The sequence below is a fragment of the Temnothorax longispinosus genome, chromosome 9 (assembly GCF_030848805.1).
Source record: "Temnothorax longispinosus isolate EJ_2023e chromosome 9, Tlon_JGU_v1, whole genome shotgun sequence".
Taxonomy (NCBI): domain Eukaryota; kingdom Metazoa; phylum Arthropoda; class Insecta; order Hymenoptera; family Formicidae; genus Temnothorax; species Temnothorax longispinosus.
Window position 1 is genome coordinate 7,966,575 of NC_092366.1, and position 22,941 is coordinate 7,989,515.

Genomic DNA, 22,941 nt, shown 5'->3' on the forward strand with positions numbered 1-22,941 from the left:
GCTTCATCGTCGTCGTCGTCGTCGAGGAGGAGGGGCCGAGGGGGCACGGCGGCCCGTGAAGTGGGGGCGGACGGGCCAGCAAGTGCTTTGATGGCAGTGGTTGGGCCCAGCCGGCACTCGCGGGTGTCCATGAGCGTGTCCATACCGCTGATGCAGGGCGGCGGGGCGGGGGCGACCGGCGGCGGGGGTGCCGGTGCCGCCGCTGTCGCCGCCGCCGCTGCCGCCGCCGCTGGGGCCCATCCGGGTCAGGCGGTCCTAGCCGCCGCCGCCGCCGCCGCGGCCGCGGCCCAGGCAGCGCCCCCCACTTACTACCACCCGGCGGCCCCCGCACCCCCGCCCCCGCCGCCCGCCCAGGATCCCGTCCAGCCCGACCGACCCATCGGTTACGGGGCCTTCGGCGTCGTCTGGTAAGTGTCTCGCAAATCTATAAAACTTCTCCTATAAAGATTTACCGATTTTTCAACCTTCGATCCTTCGCAGCCGTTCGCGTCAGCTGATTACGCGCGCGAACGATCACCTTGGTAAAATTTGCAAGTCTCGACGCATTTGCTGCTACGTCATAGGCATCTCGTTCATATATGAATGAATTTTCCTCACGTCCGAAGCGCTGCGTCATGCGAGTGCGAATGACATTAAATTTTCGTAAGCCTCGTTCTTCAACGGCGAAAAATGATTTTATTTTATGAGATAGAAGTAAATTATGAGAGAAAACGTGTATTTTTTTTTGCTTTCGGGGAGTTTCTCTTTAACGAAGTTGAGTGTCATTCACGTGTGAACGACGTGGTTTTAATAGGAATGCTTCGGGAAGAAAGAAATATGGCTCTGCAACGGCTCTGACGTTAGATCTGACAATAAGAAGAGTAAATTGTGCAGTACATCTTTTAATCGGCGCGTCGGAATTGACGATAAGCGATGCTCGCCAAACGAGAATCAGAGTAATCCGTTAGAAACCCTTTAATTGGCATACCAGAATGGATGATCGAAACACTTGTAAACGCAAGTGAGATTTTCAGTGAATATTACATGATGAAAGCTCTTCGTGATTAACTTACGAGACCATTAATTGTCGCTGATTAATATAACAATAGGTATAAATCAGGACACACACACAAATAGGTATCCGTAATAAATTTTGTAGTAGAAATCGCGCATATAGCAGTCGCTTCCTCTCGAAAAGATATATTTTCATCAAAATAATAATAGATCAAGGGCCGATATTCATAATCCGTTCTTATTTCAAGATCGTCTTAAGTAACATCTTAAGATGTTAATGCTGATTGGTTTACGACATCTTAAGATTGTACTTAAGACGGTCTTAAATATAAGATCCGACTATGAATAATACCGGTCGAGGTTCGAAAACTAAAAACAAAGGAGCTAAAAGGGGCTAATGAACCAAGCTGAGTGTATACGCGCTAATAATATATTATGTAATTTAGATAAATTATAATAAAAAAGAAACAAAGATCTATTTTTATATTTGACTCCAACTCTGCAGAATGTACTCCGGCAAGTATCCTGGAAAATCGGTTATTTCGCGTCTTTATCGCTCTATCCGGTCGTTTCCAGAGCCCGCGGAGAAATTCGTCGTAGCCGCTACGAATGTGCAGCGTATTTAGATAGTGTTATCGCTCTAGCGGAGCCTCTCTGGGCGCGCGCGCGCTCGGGCGCGTAAACGATGTTCCAGTAGAAAGTGGAGCGACGAGTTGCGGCAATCGCGATCACTCGCCGCGCGAGGTGTATTCCGCTTAGGTGAGAGCGAACCTCGTAGGGAACTCGTTTGTCTTTTTCCACGTCTAGTCAGTCCCCGGCTTCCGTTTTTTTCCTCGTTTTTACGGCGGCGGAACAGACGAAAACGCGTCTGTTCTCGCGTGAAAAAGTCACGGTCGACTCGAGAGAGCGCGAGCTCGTCTCGACGTTTGAAAAGCGTATTTTTGTATCTCCTTTCTCTTTCTTTTTCGCGAAGAATGGCAATAAATTACACTCGAGATCGAAATGACAAAGCTCGACGCTGTATGAAATGGATAAACGTAATTATAAAGTATACACATTTTGTGAAACATACTTTTGATATCGTCTAAAATATGTGGAAAATATATGACGGTATGTAAATTTTTATCCGTTACGTGTGTATTATACCTTATACCTGTATTCGTTTAGACAACGCGAAATTATTCTGTTATATTATTCTGTTACGGTCCATTATCTCATCACGCATCATCGGCTCTGCGACGTTTCAACGCGTAAGAAGAGATATATATTCTCGGTCTTTTTTTCCATTAAATCTCGCTAAAAAAAAAGGTCAGATGTCTCGTCTTATTTTATCTTCCGCTGATTATTTGTTGAAAATGTATGTTAAAAATGTAAAATACACGTGCAGCGGTAGGAGCAACGTCGATAACGTCGGATATTCCAATATTGGCACTTTATAACGAATGAATTAAATTCGCCGTTCTCTTTCACCGGCATAGAAAATCGGGCAATGAAAAAAAAAGTGGAATCCGCGCTATAACAATATTTGTACAACGACACTGTCTATATTTATCGTATACGCCCGGCGATATTTACGGCGGCATTTTTCCGCTTCCCCTCTCTCTCCCCCCGTCTTCCCGGTAGAAAATATCGTGGCTTTTCCCACGCTTTCCACGATGCGTTCGCGGAATAGCCCGATAACTGTATAGCTTTTCCTTCGCCAGCGCGACGACGGAAGTCTCTGGATCTTAAACACTTTTTTTTTGTCATGGCGAAACTAATGAAGTTTCATCCGACTCCTCCGGGAAGGAAACGATGGATTGTCATGTGAAGTCGTTTACTTGATTTATCTACCTTTAAGCAACACGCCGCCGTCCCACTCAATCTCGCAGACAAGGTGTTCGCTTTAAAATGCTTTATCTTGTAAGACATCGTTATGTGGGGAATATTTTTAAATGGACATTAGTGCACGTTGACTGCATTGTTATATATGTAGGAAGTGTTTCTAAATTGACATTGGACAATGTTCGAAAGCATATTCTTTGACAATTGTAGAATATTTGTGCTTATACCATGAGATAGGAGCTGGCAAAAACTTTCTCTGTAAAAGCCAGAACAAATACTTTAGGCTTTGCCCAAGAGGATATTCTGTACTTAGAATGAAATAGAGAAAATTTTTTTCAAGATGTAAAAATCTTATTGTTCTTGTTGTTCTTATTGTTAGCTCGCAGACCGTACAAAGAGCAGACGGTAGACCAGCATGCGGCCTGCTGTTTTCCGACCCTTGATCTAACAATAAGATGTCATTTTTTCAAAATTTCTTCTTCCAATAATGTAATGACTGAGTTACAAATTTTTCTTAGAATATTATAATTTTTTCTGTTAAAATTTTTACTTGAAATAGTGTAAAGTCCAAAATTTGTTTATTTTAATTTCTAAAGCTCAATTTTTGCAAAAAACCTGCCGTTTTCAATCGGTTATTATTCAAAAGCTGTTGATTCCGACATTTTTGTCAAATAACGACTAGTTAATAACGGTATTCCGCAAAGAATATGACTGCGATTTTGATTTAATTTATTATCAATTTTAATTATCTCTTAAATAATAAACGAAATTTACGTGAATAATAATTATTTTTTATTTATCTCGCTTTATGGCTGTAGGATTGGAAGCTAAGAAACTGATCTCGGTGTAGTCGATCCGATTCGGCGTTTGCACAATATCAAAATCGAGCGTCGCAACTGATGAACAAACAACGAGAGCGCACGTTTGGACCTTATCGACGGTCTTAATTATAGAGGTTTATCCCTCCTTGATATCAGATAAGTTTGTCTATCTGCAAACCGAGTGGATTGTCCGGCGCACGATGGACGAGGCTAAAGTACCTCGACCTTACTTCACCAAGTTGACTTGGGAAAATATGGAGAGAAAGAAAGAGTGAGAAAGAAAGAAAAAAACTTCGTTAACACACTTTTATCGATTCCACGAGTCGGCGTTTTTATGACGTCTTCACTAAGCATTGTTTGCAAATGTGATAAACTTTCGACATTTTTCATTTTTATTATATCTTCAAAATATGATGTAAATATATATATATAAAACTCATGTTTCAAGGGTTGAGGATTATAACAGAGTGTTTGTGAAATACGATTCGGTGATTCGGTTACGATGAATAGGCTTGATATTTCCATTAGCTGCGTCAATTACACTTTTTAATATGGTCCTTTTGAGTCTTATCGTTTTTTTATTAATTGTTTTATTACTATTATTTACGCAGCTTTCTTTGGAGGAAAAGGGAAGAAATGAAGAAATCCTGCTTCTTCGTAATTTACGAATCGAATTTCCAGATATCTTTTGATAAGAACAATAATTAACACAAGTATCATTAATTCACTATTGCTGATTTATATCTTATATGATTTTAATTGATTATGGAGTCTTTCATTTTTATGGCTATTTCTTCTGTAAAGTCTAAGAGACATATAAGCTATACATGAAATAAGCTACGTAATGAAAGGTGAAATAATGTAAAACTAAAAACGCTCGAACGTTAACAGACGTGTGTTAATGCAATCTAATTATATTTTTTTTCCCTCACCGTCTTCGTTTCGCTGATACCAGTCTTCTGATGCGCACGTGCATGCTATAATAATATACGCGTGTGTTGCACGTGGAGGGCAAGGTCCCAGCATTGACTCCGAAGTGCTCCGAACAGCGCGGGACAGCGCTATTGCAGTGAATTGCACAAGCTCGGCTCTCGTTCACCGCCAATGCATATCCGACTCTTGACGGTTTATTCGACACAGCTAATGGAAATATTGATCCCCATATTCGTCGTAACCGAATCCTCGAATCGCGTTTCAGTTCATTATAGTCCTTTGTAAAAATAGGAGTTTTATATATTTACGTCATATTTTGGGGATATAAAAAGTCACTTTAGGAGGATGGGCGTAAAGATGGGAGATGTTTTGCTGTTAGAACAATAATGGGTCTGTACATTTAGAATTGTTTACGCGATCTCAAGGTACTTTGACGTGTCGCAGAATTATTGATTCTCGTATCGCCGCGACTTAATTGGGAACGCGGAATGCGCTCACGCACCGTGCTCGAGAGACGCTTGCATTAATTCCAACTTCGACGATACCGCGTTCAACTTGCGACAGGACCGCTTCCTTGTTCTTTAGGATCGTGCATATTCATGTAAGGGTTAATCCGACAAGTTTCTCCAGTGGCCTCGGCAATTAATATCCATTTGCGCTGGAACGCGTAACGAGTATCCGGCGCGCGGATACCTTTTTTTCACCCTACGCGCTAACATCTGGACGTTGGAATACACAAGGTGTCTCGAACATTCACCTTATAAAACACCGGCGTTCCTTCGCAGCAGCGAGAGATCTGTACGGTAAAAATTTCGCGGAAGAACAACATTTTGTCGAGCAATCACGATTTGATAAAATCTGCAGAGTTTAGAATTATTTATATCTGAGACTCTCTAGACACCTGGAATTGATGAATTTAAAATGATAATTCTTTTTAAGCGATAGTTTTCTTTCTTGGATTTTATTCACTATCACATAAGTTGGCAAAAGAGATTCGAATAAAAAAGTCGAGTGTCCGTAAGCCTTTTGATTGATTTTTAATTGATAGGATTTAAAAGAGCCTTCAGAAGTTTGAACCAAAAGAAATGATGATCTTTCTTTGAAGGCTCTTTTTAATCATAAACAATTAAAAATCAAAGGATTACGTTTTACGAACATACACAAACAATCAATAAATCAGTTTCTTTAATACAAAATAGACTTGTCGACTTTTTTACTTGAATCTTTTTTGCAATCTTTTTCTGTTTTTGAGACTAATTCTGCTTACATACCATTTATCGAATTTTATCGAAAGCTCTAATATATCTACAGTCGCATAAGTCCGGCACACCGTGTATAGTTAACCCGACGCATTCCTGGAGCGATGGCGACTGGTACTGCTGGTGCTCACAGGTGCAAGAAACACGAAACCATCTTCATCGCGTGCCGTGCGCGATCGCGTTTCTGTAAATTGGAGTCAATGTTGGTGCCGCCGGGAGAGAGAAAAAGGGATGAGAGAGACGGAAATGATATTTTTGCGTTCCGAATTGATTAGCTCGATGGAATCCCAGCACCTTCGCGTTGTCCTCCCTCGAGAAAAACCGCGAAGACCCCCGTATTTAATCGCGGAATAATCCAAACTAATCGGAGAAACGTGTCGATCATGTACGCGCAGAAGCCGATTAAGGAATTAGCATCCGCTGAATGTTATATCAGTTTTAATACCGTGACGAAGAGAGTTTGTTAATATAATTGATTCACAAACTGGAGATGTTGCCGGCATTATATAAATCTGATATCCCATAGAGGATTTAATACGCGTGGAATAAATAAAACATATCGTATTTTGTTCCCTCTTTAATTATAAAATCAAGAAGATATATTTCATTCACGGCAATCGAGTAAAATCTTTTGGAAACCAGCGATCCGTAGCAGAAGTCGATGTAAATAATTAATATACGTTACAAAGGAATACAAGAGCGTGTCGGCGAGCTGTGCTATCGAGATGTCGCGCGGATGTCTCTCTATTCATAGCTAGTCAATCGAACTTTCATATCATGACGCGTGACAGCGACGAGTGCTTTTTCGCGTGCGCGAAAAAGCAGAAAAAACGTCGGGCGGAAACCGCGGTACCGAAAGCACCGCACACGTTACGTTTTTCCGCGATCGAGTTGCCGCGACTGGCGGCAACGGCGGTGGCGACGCGCCGATTGAATCTCGATAGCGGAACACGCTATTCGCGTAAAGGTCCCGTTGACGTGACGTGTAACGGATGGCGACGGTAAAACGCGTGCATTCGGCATCTCGTTTTACGGCGCGTAAAAACGGTTTCTCCCTTCGGCCGGACGGCGAAATCGCCGGCCTTGATAACCGGCACCGATAACAGCAGTCGCCTGATGGCTGCTGGAGGCGAATCGCGCGACATCGTTAACGCTCCCGTAATTGTAGAGTCGTGACGTACTTAAAAGAATCAAGAAAATTCTGTCTACGTGTGTGCACGCGCGCACATAAAGGATTTTTTTTGTATTCACACAATACAGTTCTACTTTGTTGTATTAATCGTTCGTTTGTGAAAGGACAATATTTCTCATATACACAATACGCGAGAGATAAATTGTTCGGTGTTATTTTTATCTCTGTAACAGACAAAAGTCTATTTTAGCGTCTCGCTCATGAAAAGATGTACCTGCTTTATAAAAAATATATTTGACGCGCTACCGCGTTTCTTAATATATGTATGTAGATTTTATTTACATATCTAGAATAAATGAGGGCGCAAAAACCTATATATATATTACCGCTGCTAATTATGAACCACGTATGAAAACGATAAAACGGCAGCGGGGGTTAACGTCAACCCCCGGTCGGCGCGCGCGTATATTGGGGTTAATTTTAACCGGACGGGCCGCAGGTGGGCCTTATACCTAACCCGCGCGTTCGACGGAACCCGAGCCAGCTGCCGCCAAGCAGGTGATGCCGCAGCTGCCAGCGAGGCACGTCCTCGTCGGATCCCCCACTCGTCCTGGACCACTCTCGTCCTGGGAATCCTAGGATCGATCGATCGCGCGCCAGAAAAAAAAGTACCACCAGCGAAAACCCCGCGCGCGATCGATCGCGAAACGCGCTCCCTTTAATTGCCTCACCTCCTCCAGATGTCGACGTGCTTTAATTGCGATGTATTATACGTATATATTTCTTGCTTTCGGCGCTATTCAAAATAAAACAAATAAGGGTTGAAAATACAGAAATAAACTTTGTTAAATACAAAGAGTATATATATATATATATAAAATCAAATGTGTACAGACAATTATAAATATAATTTTAAAAAACATGTAATTTTCTGTATACATTTATACAGAGATAAAATAGTAAAATTTATTTTTTTTACATGTTAGTCTTTTCATTTATTATGAAAATGTCGATATTTCACGAATAATGATGGGTTAACATAAAAATGAAAAGGAGGACTTTCACAGTACTTTATTACTTTAGATATAATATTAATTGATATAATATTAATTGAAAATGTAATTAATAATTATTTGAATAACGCCGTGATTCTTTCGTGCAGACGTTCGACTTGCGAATTCGCACTTTATCTTTCCAATCTAGAGTTAAACTATCTGTACAATAAAGAAAATCCGTAGTGCATGCGTGTATAGCTAGTATTTCTGGCGCGACACGAGTTTTACACTACAAAGAGATAGAATTATATAATATTTTTACAGCCACATAGCAATTAGCAAAAACGAAAGAAATCTAAAAAATTATGTTTATAATAATTATTTTGTCTCTCTAGAATTATATTTTATTTAATTATTTTATGCAGATAATTATTTCTCATATCACAATTCTATTAAACATAGAAAAGGAAATAAAAGTTAAAGAAAAGAGAAACAATTATATAAATTCTCGAATCTTGACACTTTTCTCTTGCTTTGCAGAAAGTCATAAAGAGGAACTCATTACTTAATTAATTAGTAAGAAATCGACAAAAGTCAAATTGCAATGGGATCGTTATCGAAAATCTCAGCGAGAGAGAATTCAATATAGTTTCAAAAATTTAATAAAAGATAATAGATTGTTATCATTAAATTGCCAATTGTGAGAATCGTGCAAAAACCGAAATTACCAAGAGGTAATTCTGAACGGCGTTTGGCGGCAAATATATCGCTTGTAAAAAAAAGCGCATTCGCGGTTCTCACGAGTGCGATGATCGTTTGATCAGAAAGATTTAATATCGGAATTCGGACGCGCGCGCGCGCGCGCGGCGCCGCAGCTTTCGCGGTTGCCGTTATGAGCGCCGGATCAATCCGGGAAACGCATTGAATTAGCCCGTCGTCTCTCGTTGGCAAGCGAAAAAATTCAATTTTACGCTCGCTCCGCTCTCGTCTCGCCGGGAAGCATCAAGCGCGCGGTGGTCTGATATACGGGCGTCGCACGCGATTCGGTAATCCCATAGGGATCGGCGGGAAAATGTTCGCGAGCTCCGGAGACGACGGTAATTCACTTAATCGCCTGCCGAATGCGACACTCCGAGTGTCACCGCGCCTTAAAATGTAAAAACAAAATAAATAGCGGAGAGAAAATACAAATATTTTCCTACGCAGAGGACGTTTCATTTCGCCGTCGATACGATTTCGCGCGGATATGACACCCCCGGTTTACGTGGGTAGGTATAAAATATAAAATGTCGCGCGAATAATAGAAAAGCCGATATTACCAGTAATGATGATAATTAGCAATATTGAAGCAATATTAGTGGCGTAAAGCAAACGGCGATACAATTATATAAGTATAACGGTACTTTTATCTCGTTATTTCTGAAGTCTGACTTCAATTTCACGTATATCCCGATCGATCTATTTATGTCATTACGCACTTCATATTTCCTCGTTTCCATTATTATGATTATTATATCGGCTTAATATAATTTACATAATAGGTAAACATTATTTCCGCGCGGGAAATCATATTTTGTATTTATGATACATTTATCGTCATCGTACGAGATATCGTGAAAACGCGAGGTTTCCCTAAATCTATTTTGCAACGGGACCCTTTGATTTTCTGCTCTTTTTTCTCTTTGTTTTTTCTGCCTTTCGATCCATGATTCAAAAAGTGAGAGTACTCGTCGAAATGTATTGTCGCCGTAAAACGGTCGTTTCCACCGCGATAGATTGTGCTCGGTTAATGAAAAAAAAAAAAAAACTCACGATTCGAAAAACAACGCGCGCGCCAGAATCGGCCAATTGCGGTACTTGTCCACAAAATTCGGTAACGTATATACCGAATTCGATTTTGATCATTTCGGGGTTCTATATATATCGTTGGCAAAGGCTTGTTGACGTTTCTGATTATCGACGACGAAAGCGGAAATACGATTCTAAACAAGATATCTGAAACCCGGTGAAAAACGTTACAGCAACGGATACCGCGATGGCATCGTCCGGTCAGTAATCCCCGAATTTATTCCGGAAATGTAAAATATTTTACGCAAAAATATGTTTTTTCTCTTTTGCAGAATTACGCTGAGATCTCTTACAAAATTGCAAATCTATATCTCAGAAGATTTAGACGAAAATTTGGAGAATTATATATAGGTATATACCTACGGTGTAAATTCTCGCGTGTCTCTTGAATTTTTATTTACAAACTTTTGACCTCCGAGAAAATCATTTCACGTCAAAAGCTTGAAAATCTTGTTCGCCCTCACATTCCATATTTATCTAACTGCTTTAGATTTTTATAAATAATCGTTTATATCGAATATCCTTCGCAATCTTTTACATCAATTTTTATAATAATTTCTACTCTCGGATGAATTTATGCGCCGAGAGAGCTCGCCGAGAAGTCACCGGCGACAAGGCAGACACGATAATAAATCGCCGTTATTCGCATAAATCGAGCGCGTTCCGCGACAGCTCGGTAAAATATTCGCGGCCTCCTCTTCGTCCTCCCTCCCCCAGTAGTCTCCTTAACACCTCGCTCGTCACATTCGACGTCGCGCCGGTCGCAGGTTCTCTCGTGCCTGGCGGGCCTAGGCGACCTATACCTGCGTCGGCGGTGACCTTGACACAGCAGCCGACCATCGTATCTTTGCGATAATGCTCGTTCCATGCGCGTTCCATAATCTTGCCATAAAAGGGACAGAGCGAAATGGTGACAGGTCCGCGAGAGCAGGAACGCAGGATCGGCCGCGCAGATGCGATGCGAGTTGACGAGAAGATCCACCTGCACCTGCAGGTTTACGCGATCGCGACATACGTCACGTGGAATTTGCGCGCGTTGAAAGCATCAAGAATACAGAGTCGCTCTTTAAGATCGTAATATTAGACTTTACATCGTAAAGTAGCTGTTCAGAGAGCATTAGCGTTAAAATTTATATCGGGATATTTAAATATTCTTTTTACGAGGTTACGTTATATCCCGGGAAGACGTTACAGTTGGTGCGTTCTTACACACGGAACGCTAAATATCCAAAAATGGGGGCGAAAGGGTAAAGCCGCGGCAGCGGCGCGGCGGTGGCTTGGACAAGCGGAACTCTAATAAAGAGTGAGAGCGAGGGAGGCTCTCTTGCAGCCTCTTTCTCTCTCGCTGCCGCAAGCACGATTGTGCAGGTTATTTGCGGACGGTGGGAGCACAACAGAGCGGAGAGGCCGCAGCGCCGTTTCGCACACATTGTGTGTGCCCTACCAGGCTGTACAGGGTGTCTATAGTTCGGAGCGAACGCTGTGAATCGGTTGTAAACGCGGTCCTCGATCAATTGCCACTTATGTGACTATGAAATGATAATTGATTAATAATAATAATGATGGTAATTTGCGAAGTGGACAAACCGCATGAAACAGGAAAGGAAAAATTTCGAAGGAAACATATTGGTTTATATATTTTACAAATTTCGAAGAAAGTCTCTTTCGCTCTCCAAGTGTTTCGGAATTTCGCACATTGAATTGATACTATTTGGGAGTGTTCTGGATATCAAGTTGAATTCAAGTTGTACGTTTGATTTTTGTGACGTTACTCACATATCTTGGATTTTAATCAAGTTTGATTTAGTTTGAAAGAGTAGAGATTCTTGTCAGTATCGCGATAGCGCGATTTAGAATCAATTTCGCAAATCCCACCGTATATATGCTGTATGCACAAGGAGGGAAAAGCGAGCCGCGTCGGAAACAATACCGTGACGGCCACTGGCCTTCTTCGCCGCTCTTTATTCCTTCACGACGATTCTTAGCTCCTTGATCTTTCTCTTTGTCCTTTCTTGACTGCAGGAACACCCCGAACTTTCAATTCATTCTTCACGGTCAAAGTGTCTTTCTTGGTTTGTCTACGTATAACGTATACAAAACTATTTCTCATAATCTGTTACCGTAACCACTTTCTACTTTCTGTGAAATATACTGCAAGGAGAAATATATCAAAGATTTTGTATTTAAAAAAATTGTATTTTTATCATATTTTCTTTTATTACATTATAAACTTTAGTTTTGCTAGATTTAAAATTGAAATTTCTATGTTCGAGAGTCTAAGAAAAAAATCAATCGATGAAGGGATAATAATGTTGAAGTTTTTTTTCTATGCTTTTTTTTCAGAGTTTGATTTTCTTGTTATTTTTCTAGTTTTGAAAAGAATTACCATTGAATACTTTGCGAAGTAGAACATTTTTGCGTTCACATCATATCAAGCCGCAACGAATAGAAAAGAAGGTCGCCGCTTCAACTCCGCGGGGGCTCTCTCTTTCTTTCTTCTCTCCTCCGCCTCGTTCCTCTCTCTCTTATTTTACACGGCCAGTCTCTAGACTAATCTCGAAACCGTGAGAAACGAGAGTAGTGTCGCTTGTCCTTCACTCTCGATCAGGTTCACGAAACGAAAGCTGCATTTATAAATTATATATTTGAAATATATATATATATATATATATATATATATATATATATATATATATATATGTGATTTAACATATTTTATATAATTGTAATTTATATATTTGAATATTTCAAAATCACAGAAACGTAAGATTCTGAAGCCGCGTTACAATTTCATGAAAATATGTATCTATATCCCCCTAAATAAAGTTACACATTAAAATTCCAAATTTATTCCAAACGTGTGCAATATTAAATAATATAAGTAATATTAATTAATAAGTATAAATATTTGGAATATAAATATCTCTCGTATTTCATATTTTTATACAAAAGCTTTTTGCGCTCTCGGCACTCGATGGACAGGACTGTTCATTGACGCAGTTTTGCGAGAGTGCGCTTCGCGATTCCGCGTATCCTTCGGGTCGAAACGTCGCGGTCGACGTCGGCGTCGGCGTCGGCGGCAGTGGCGGCTCGTTACCCTCGCCGTCGACGACGCCGCCCCCGGCGTCGCGACGCTCATCGATTCCAGGGGCCCCGCCCCTTCCAGCAGCCGTGCCATCCAGTGACGTCACTGGAGCGCCCCGGCGCCCCATCGCTGCTGCGGTCGCCGACACCCCCTTTTCCCTCTCCCCACCCGCGGTACGCACGACGGAACCAAATTATTGCTATAACGGATAGAAAGAGAGTCGCCAAATTACAAAATAGTTACATTGTTGAGTAACCGAGTATTGATTTACGTTGGAAACAACTGGTTGACTATCTAATTTAATTATTAGCTACGATATACGCACACCGGTGTGTTGGAAACGTAACGCGAAACGATATTTTCTCTATCTCTCTATTGATGGGTTTTCCTAGTAAAATCAACTATATCGCGTCGCGGTGAAATTGTCTGCTCAATATATCATATATCACACATGTCCCGTATCGAAAAACTGTACAAAATTTTGAATAAAACAAAATTGCGGCTTACTCATATCTCTTCCATGCTATAAATTATTCGTCTCTCTCTTTAGGTTCATAACACGGTAGAAAATCGACTTGCGCGTAAACGTGTATTTTTGCTGGAAACAGGAACGAGAGAGAGAGAGAGAGAGAGAGAGAGAGAGAGAGAGAGAGAGAGAGAGAGAGAGAGAGAGAGAGAGAGAAACAATGCATAGAAAGCGCGCGCATAAAACAAACCAAGCTCATTGTATCTAATCTCCTTGATGTGTTTCGACCGACGACGCGACGTCAGGCCCAGAAACCATGAAACATACCTGTCTACCTACCTATCTGGCTGTCTGCCTCTTCCCTTCCGCCCTACCTCTCCCTTCTCCCTGGGTCGCGGTCTGATCTGCGACGGCTCGATAATCGCGGGTGCATAATGCACCTAATTGCTAATCAAAGGTCCCGCGCCGACGCTATATATATGCATGCATGTATACATATATATGCGCACACATACCGCGGTCCTGTAGACGTGTGCCGCAGACCTAATATCAACTATGGTATAGACGCCTATACAGGGTGTACCGCGGAGGATGTCTTTGAGACGATCCGGCAACTGTTCTCGGCTGATTGGGTAAACTGGGCTTTGAGATGGCCGAAATGTGCGTGCATTATCAATCAAGACGCGCGAATTAACGTTACAATTTCGACGAGCGAACACGTTCGTGAACATTCCTCTCGTTTCTGACCCGACTCGTAAACCGACGGTTCTCCTTATCGAAAACTCGTGTAGAAGCGAAACGCAACAAAAGTCCGGGATTATCTTGTGTAAGATAAAACTTTGAAGGAGCCACGGAACACTCTGTGGTAAAATAAAAGTCTCGACTCGCGCGCCGGAGAAATACCTTACGTAAAATAAAATAAAACAAGATACCGAAACTAAAAATCTGCATCGAAGATTGCCGGGCGTAAAGTGAAAGTTTTAATAAATCGGATGTCACGTTGCATAGATTGCGAAAATATTTTATATTAAAAAAAATCTTCGTGAACGGAAAATATTCCGTATAAAATAGAAGTGCATGTATATCGTGTCAATATGATAATCCATTAATTGTTAGTTGCCACTACATTCGTGCAAAGTGCTTACTTATTTTGTCGTTAGTTATTCGCGCTGGCCTTGCCTGCGCTACTTTTTTTCCTTTATCACTATACCTTTTTTCTCCTTGGTCGTCGCTACACTAATTCGCCGTTTACACGCGCGGCTATTAATTCTACTCGCGCGCAACCACCGGTTGGCGTTTAATATCGTCCCGAACTTAAGCCGCGGCTTCATTAACTCTGAAACACTGCACATTTTTTATTCGACCGTGAGCGCGGGAGTCGCGTGGAATGAAAAGTTCACTCCGCCAAGATATTTATTTAATGTCTGTTCGTTGGATTTTTGCACAATTCCCATCTTCACGTATAATTCGGGATAACGCGAAAACGCAATTTGGATGATGAACTTCAGTGCTGCTTCTACTATGTTTCACATTTTTTCGCCCGTTATAAATATATAATATTAAGGGGTCATAACCGTTTCTCGGCCCTGAAAAGTGGTCCAATAATTATGAGCGATTGTCAGAAAACTATTAGACCGATTAAATTGAATCTTCTTTTATTGTAAAGAGTGTCTTTTGCAGGAAAGAAAACTTATACTAAGAAAAAAAAATACAAAAAAAATGTAGCGGCTTTTCGTTTTTCTCGAAACACCACTTTTCAAAACGGTGCTGGGCATGATAACTGCCTCAGCATTCGTCCGATTAACTTTATATTTTTTATACATATGCTTAATGAGATTCTTTATCGTGCTACGAGAGCTTTTATTGATAAGTTCAATCATGTTTTAATAATAATAAAAAATGTAACGATTTTTTCAGAAAAAAGTGTATGTGAAGCTAGCGTCTTATTTTGCGGAAACTCACAAATTATTGAGAGTTCTGACTTCCTTTTCAATAGTTCTAGAGTTCCTGCTAGTTTAAACAAATAGTTCTGGCCTTTAAAGCCAAAAAACGCGTCAGTACAAACTGAGACGCTAGGTTCACGCAGCGTCTCACTTTGTCCTACACAAGTTCCACCACTGTATCTCATCAGATTTTGCGAGATCTATAGTTCTATAACAGTTCTATAAAGAGTTCTGCCATATAAAAGCAAAAAAATCAATTATAAGGTACTAAAAAAAAAATTACAATGTAACGAGTATACCGAGTTGAGACGCCAGTTGAAATGTTGGAGTTCCGGTTTATGTAAAATATTTTTCGAGTAGTTCTGAGCATGCATTTTTTAAAGAGTTCCGAGCGTTAGAATATTTGTGTTATATTTTAAAAAATTAATATTAACCGAAAAGTAATCATGACGGAAAACGATGAAACGCTATGCGAAATCTCGGAGTTCCGGTTTATATAAAATATTTTTCGAGTAGTTTTGAACACATAGAAGCATTTTCTAAAGAGTTCCCGGCACTAGTAATGTTGTATAATTTTAAATAAATTAATGACGCTTGAAAGTCAGGAATTTATCGAGAATAGGGTGAGACGCTGGCCGTATTTCGACAGTTCTGCGTGTCCTATTACAATTTTCGTGTAGTTCTGAACGTGTTCTAACGTTTTCTAAAGAGTTCCCGGCGATAAGCATTATTTAATCATTTTTTAAATATATGCTCAGAACTACTCGAAAAATATTTTACATAAACCGGAACTCCGACATTTCAACTGGCGTCTCAACTCGGTATACTCGTTACATTGTAATTTTTTTTTAGTACCTTATAATTGATTTTTTTGCTTTTATATGGCAGAACTCTTTATAGAACTGTTATAGAACTATAGATCTCGCAAAATCTGATGAGATACAGTGGTGGAACTTGTGTAGGACAAAGTGAGACGCTGCGTGAACCTAGCGTCTCAATTTGTACTGACGCGTTTTTGGCTTTAAAGGCCAGAACAATTTGTTTAAACTAGCAGTAACTCTAGAACTATTGAAAAGGAAGTCAGAACTCTCAATAATTTTCCGCAAAATGAGACGCTAGCTTCACATACACCAGAAAAAATCACAATAATTTTTTGAAAGTGTGACCATTTCCGGAATTTTTTGTTTTCGAAAAATCCCTCTCGATACACGAGAATCACGATCCCAAAAAGTAATAAAAAATCCCAAAATTTTGTTTCAGACCAATCCTACGAGCTGAATCACGTCCACCGTTTGTGCTTGCGCGAAAAAAAAAACGTCTTACGCCAATGCACGCAGCCGCTACATTTTTTTGTATTTTTTCTTCTATATGTATGTTTTCTTTTCTGCAAAAGACACTCTTTACAATAAAAAAAGATTCAACTTAATCGGTCTAATAGTTTTCTAGCAATCCCTCATAATTATTGGACCACTTTTCAGAGCCGAGAAACGGATATGACCCCTTAAATCAAGCTAAAAATTACCAAATTTATTGTAGCCCGAAAATAAAAAATGGATTTACTAACACTGCAATGTACTGAAGAATGATCTTAATCCAAGAACTCGCAAAAATATTTTTGATTACCGATTTTTACAAATTAAAATTTACAACGCTGTGCGTACAATTACTTTTACTATAATTTTTAATTTTTATTATATATTCTTGTTTATTTATATAAATTATAAATGGGGATTAAAAGAGTGGATGTCGAGTGACGTTCGTCCATTTGCATGTATGCGACGCTGTTTGCGCCGCCGCGTTTATTTCTGGACTTAGAATGTATATCAAGAGGGTGGCGATGGACGGCGGGAGGGTGCGAAGGGAAAGACGTGAGAGATAGGAGCCACCTTTTCCAACGTTTTCCTCTTCCTAAGCGTCTAAAGTCGGAATCAATTTCTTCGACGCCACCTGCGCTACCGTCGTTTGGAATTATTTCGTTGGGGTGACACGGGAGATTGAAAGTGGTAACAGCAGGGGTGATTCGGGACCCCTCTTGACTGAGCCAGAAAAATTACACAGATCGGTGTAAAAGCGCAAGTTATATATCCGGAAATTTTGATATTCCTTTTGAGTGGTAGAGATATCTCAGAAACTTTTCAATACTTCTCAGCTTTTTAAAATTAATTACGTATTGTAGAAATTGGAAATACAGTCTCTGAATAAGATGTTCATGATAATATCAGGTCATGAAGAAAATGATTTAAATTAAACTGAACTTGTTATAAGGAAACTAGAAAATTATGTTATTATGTGAAAAGTAGATTTTTATTCCTAATATGTGGCTCTCTATTGCGCGCAGAACCTAACGCAATATAATCGAGTGACTTTAACATCTGACGATATCTTATCGGATAAACCATCAGCCTCTTTGTCGATTCATCCATTTACACGCAAGAAATGGCGATAATTAGCTATATTTTCGACTACCCGGTGTGCGGCGCGGTGCATAATAACGACGCGGCGTATACAGTCCGGTCCGGATGGTATAATACGTATATAAATCAGAGCGATATCAGAACGCCGGCTTGTTTCACGTGCCGCGCCAACCGAGATGCATTGCACCCGCGGCGGAAGGCGTGATACGACCCGCGCTGCAACCGGCGCGGGACGAGGGGGAGGTAGGGGCGGGAGGGGGAGGGAGGGAAAAGGGTGTGTTTGTGTGTGTGTGTGTGTGTGTGTGTACGGGTGCGGCTGTTTATGGTCACCGAAGAGAGGAAACCGTGTGGCCTCCTCTCGGTATCCGACCAGAGTTGACCGGATCTTAATGAAGATGCACGTTCAATTACCGTTCATTCCGGAATTGTCCCAGCGTGACGTGCTATCGGATGAAAACAGGAGTAATGGTCATCCCCCGACGCGCGTTCGACGAGAGAGTTCTAGAGAAGAAAAGTTGAATTTTAGCGATCCCGCGCGCAATCGCAACATCCGGGAACGGAAGAAAAAGGGGCGAGGAGCAAATGCAATTTCGATTCGAGATTCGCCGAGTAACTTCATCCGCTCCGATCCTCCGGCAATTTTGGAATCGATCTATCGACGGGGGCATACGGTTGTAATTTCGATACCTTTTTTTGTGTCATTTAAGGATCGCGAGAATAATTCCGAAGTTACGCGCGACTTGTAATTTAATTTTCGCAGATGAACTATCTGGTGTAATTAACGAAAACGAATTCGAGCTCGGGGCCGAGAGCCGCGGGCGAAATTTATCGCTGTTGTCACTCGACTGTTCTGTCTGTCTCTACCACCTCGCATTGTCAATGTTAATCGGACTTATTGTTTGTTTCATGGCAAATTGTATACCTATCGCGCGGCGCGCGCGGAAACCCGGCAACCCTATAACTCCGCGAGTTCGAGCTCGCCCTTTATCCCCCCTGCGAGAAAGAGCCGCATCGTCGTAATAATCCACCGCACTTCCCACCTACCGCCCCCTTCTCTCACGCACAACCGCCACCACTCGCGGCTGTTTTGTGCGTGCACCCGGTATATTACGTTCTCACCCTTAATACACTTACGCGTGCACAAAGAGTTCCTCGCTCTTTATGCCCCCTCCCACCTCCCCCTTGTGATTTTCACGGGGGGTAATATTCTCTGCTCTGAAAGCGACCCCTCTTTCCGCGAGGACGACGGCGCGCGAAGGGAATCGGGGAGCGGGGAAGAGGGGGAGCTTTTCGATTCCCGACGTTCGATACAGATGGCCGCGAAACGAAATTTCGATTCGGTGTCGGGATCAAAGAGGATTTGTAGTGCGGACATCGCACACGGGCGGATATTAACGGAATGAAATGCCCGACGTGTTTGTTCAACCTTCAAATGCATCATGCGCTCCGACCGACAACAAAATAATCAAGTTTATTAGACAGAGAGAGAGAATGTTAAAAAAAAGATGAAATAATTTTATTTATTTGAGTTATCGGAAAAAAAATCTACTTGAATAAAATCGCGTTTACAAAATTAAATTACGTTTAAATAATACGAAGGGGAATAAGTAAATAATTCCATTAGTTATAGTTACTTTTAATAAAAAGTTATATTCTTTAGGATATAAGATACACTTTTTGTGCAGGCAAAACGTAAAAAAATTGCATTAGAGAAAGAAAGAAAGAGAAGGAATGTCTAAAAAATCTTTAAGAACGGGTAGGAATTATCATTGGCTTTCGAACATTATTATCTAGTCTACTTGAAGCGATTATTTACGCGGTTTATATTTCAGCGGCTTCCGGAAAAGCGGCGAAAGATTATATTCCACCGTGATAAACGATCACGGCCATATAACTTCATGTTAGTGTTTTACGAGGAAGACGCTCGCTCGCGCGTTTTATCATACCGCCAGTCGCGATCATATATGTATTTATTAATGCGAAATTATGCCGAGCGATATACACACTGAGAAAAAAAATTGTTAATTCCAAGAAATTTAGTCCGATACGTTCAATTAAACATTTTAGTTAGTTAACTAAATATTAGTTGTTTCAACAATTTATTTCGTTTCTTTAATCAAGAATTCATTAATTCAACTATTGTTTAGTTAACTAACTAAAATATTTAGTTGAACGTATCGAACTAAATATTTCTTGGGATTGACAAATTTTTTTTCTCAGTGCATTATCCGCAAAAAAATCACGATTTGGAGGAAAAAGAGTTCGTAACGAACGCGAGGTTGAAGGATAGAAAATAAACGATAGATATGGAATAAATAAAATAGACAAAAATTTATTTTTGCATCTCCTCTCCCTCGAGCTCAGCGCCCACATTCCTCAGGTTTGATGTGATAAAAAGAAAACGGGGGCGGAGTATTACGGGGTCACAGGTAGCACACAGGTAGCAACTCCGGTTCCCTTCTCGGAACCCGAGAGGTGCGAGGGTGGGTCCTGCATGTCGGCCGGCAAGGGCGAGAACATCTGCTGAAACTTGACGATCGCCAGCTGGTGCTCGAGGATCTCGAGATCCTGCCGGTCGATCGCGACTGGAAAAACCTTGCCTCTCGCAAAAGGACATTCACCCCAAAATCTTACACGTGCAAGGCATTCATTCATACCCGTGCTATTTATATCGTTATGTTATAGATTAATGAATTATTGACATAATATTTATAAATGACTAAAATATTATTTATTTTTAAATGACTAATATTTGTATGAAGGGCTAATATCTGTATGTAATTGCGACTAATATTTTTGTGATTTATATGACTAATATTAAGCATACAGCATACTACGTATATACTTAACATTTGCCATATTTATACGAATAATACAATATTTATTATATGTAATTAATCGCAGCACAACCACTGCAGATTTTCTGCGGGTGGGAAATACACTTAACGATGGATCAGGATTTTCTGCTAAGCGAAAATATGATTTCACGAATGTCTCTGTTGCTTGTTAACAAATTCTCGAACGGAAACTCTTTGCAGTCACATATACATGATCAAGAGAATCGCCTTGAAATTATGCTAGAGATAAGCTCTTTGTTAGATCGTGCAAGTTGTCTCCCAGTTGCACGATAAATAAAGGTTACGCAAAATGTTATGCAAAGGTGTACGACTTTTTGTTTCCATTATAATCATATTAGAAGCACCAATTCTCAAATCATCAGTTAAAATATAAATTAACAAGTAAGTTGGCTTTTTTTCTGTTTTTAATCGGTCATTGCGGAAGCTGCTCACGTAGGGGAATAACGTCGGCGATGTCCTTTATCAGATGACAGGGAAAGACAAAATTTATCCGCGGTGGCAGAAGGAGAAAAAGACAAAGAGAGAAAGAGAGACTTTCGCGGTTTTACATATTCAACGACTCACAAGAACGTTAGAGCGGGGCGCTGAAGGAAAGCTTTCGCAATCTCCCTCGTAAACGTGAACGGCCGTGAAACGTGCACTGCACGGATTACTGATAAAGCGGTTTTGTTACAACTTTCTTTCGAAAGGCAGCTAGTGTAAAAAGTTTTCGCGAAAAACCTCGTTTTTGTTTTTATTATTGCGCCGCGAACGCAAAGATCCCTCAAGAGGAAGGCACTCGACTAAACTACTGAATTTTGCAGTAATTGTAAAGCTATACTAATAAGGTTCTATATACCTACAAAGGAATCGAGCTGTCTTAAAACGAAGAAATTTCGAAATCTTCCGACTTGAAAATGTTTGCGTGCAAAGAGCCAAGCTCTCTCTCTTGTTTATCTCCTGGAATAACGTTTTCCCCGCGTTAACCTTGGATCGATCTTTCCGAGTCAAGTTCAATCGCGTGTCCATCTTTCGCAATGATTACGAAATCAACGTTTGATCGTGACTTGCTAATTATTTTTACATAACGGATAAACGAAATCCTGATCGAATTCATCGCGTCTATCGCGTTTGAGGCGCGACGCTACCGATACCGGTCGTCGTTTGGCGAGATCTGCTTATTTATCCCGCGAGATAATAAGTGTTACTTGAGGTTCCCCTCGTTGATTCGTCGTGTGTCGTTCGAGGGGGCGACCATAAAAGCTCCGGGCAAACGATGACCTGGACCATGGGCTGAATGAGCCAAAGCGGCGCACGCCGCGCTCCGATTGGCCGCTATTTCGAAACGACCCTCCCGTTGTCGTGTGCATGGGCACGATGCTCCACAGGCCGCTCCAGAATGGGGCTCCATAGTGACGGGCTATGATACGAGAAAAGATTTCCCTTTCTAACGCGACGCATTCAGAACGCTCAGCATTGTCGCACGCGAAAGAAGGAGCGAAAGAAATGATTGTATTCTTGGAAAGGGGCCGTCTCTCTCTCCTAGACAGGAATAGGTAGCAACGCATTCGGATGCATTTGGGAATATATGCAAGAATTGCAAAAGCGACGAAAAGAAGATAAGTATAGCCCTGGAAACGATAGGTTCGCGGTCATATAACTCTTGAATTTTGAGTCCCGCTTTGCGGCGAAAGTGAAGAATGCATATAGTCTTGATATATATAAAATATAAAACAAGCGATTTTAAAGAAATCATTAAAATTTATATAAACAAGTCCGATAGGATCCTTCGAGGATATAGAAAGGAAAGAATTTTAGAGAGCGAGATTGGCATGATTCACGCGAACTTTCCGTATTATACATAAAATGGATTTTGACGTCAAATTAAAAGATTGCAAATCTAGACAGAGAAAGATGGATGTGTTATCGCGAGGTACATTGTCGGGCTTTATTATGATTAACGTAGGCTCGATGCCACGATGGGACGTTTAAAACGAGCGGACGTTTTCTCGCTGCGCGCGAGTGATGCGTCGGAAGTGTCGCAGAAGTGACCATACCGGTTACTTACATAAGACCTCGTTACGTTGTATATATATTGGTAGAAGTAATTAGCGCGCGTCTACAAGTCCTCCTTATACCCGCGGCTTTTGCGATAATGCGATCGATCTGGGAAAAATAGAGCGAAGGTAGACGTCATATACGACGGCGCACGTGCAATGTTCTTTCTTGACACAAATTTGCGTAATTTAGAATTTATCCGCGACGGAAGGCACACACGAACAAGAATCGTTTCCTAATCTCTGATGCTCTTCTAATTTTGCGATCTTATTAATGCGTGATTTTTTTCTTTCATTGTTTTATAATATCTTAGAATTCTAACTTAAATAAATA

The 22,941-nt window shown here is 40.9% G+C and overlaps 1 protein-coding gene across 3 annotated transcripts in view; it reads left to right on the forward strand.

Annotated features, from left to right (window-relative positions):
* Positions 1-79: 79 nt before the first annotated feature.
* Nmo (serine/threonine-protein kinase nemo) overlaps positions 80-22,941 on the forward strand; it is a 121,658-nt gene continuing 98,796 nt past the window's right edge. For all 3 annotated transcript variants that reach the window (XR_011733494.1, XM_071787593.1, XM_071787592.1), the window contains exon 1: positions 80-407. Coding sequence is in view for 2 of the 3 variants with exons in the window: in XM_071787593.1 (XP_071643694.1) it covers positions 91-407 (317 nt within the window). In the remaining variant the exon portion in view is untranslated. The remainder of the gene's footprint in view (positions 408-22,941) is intronic.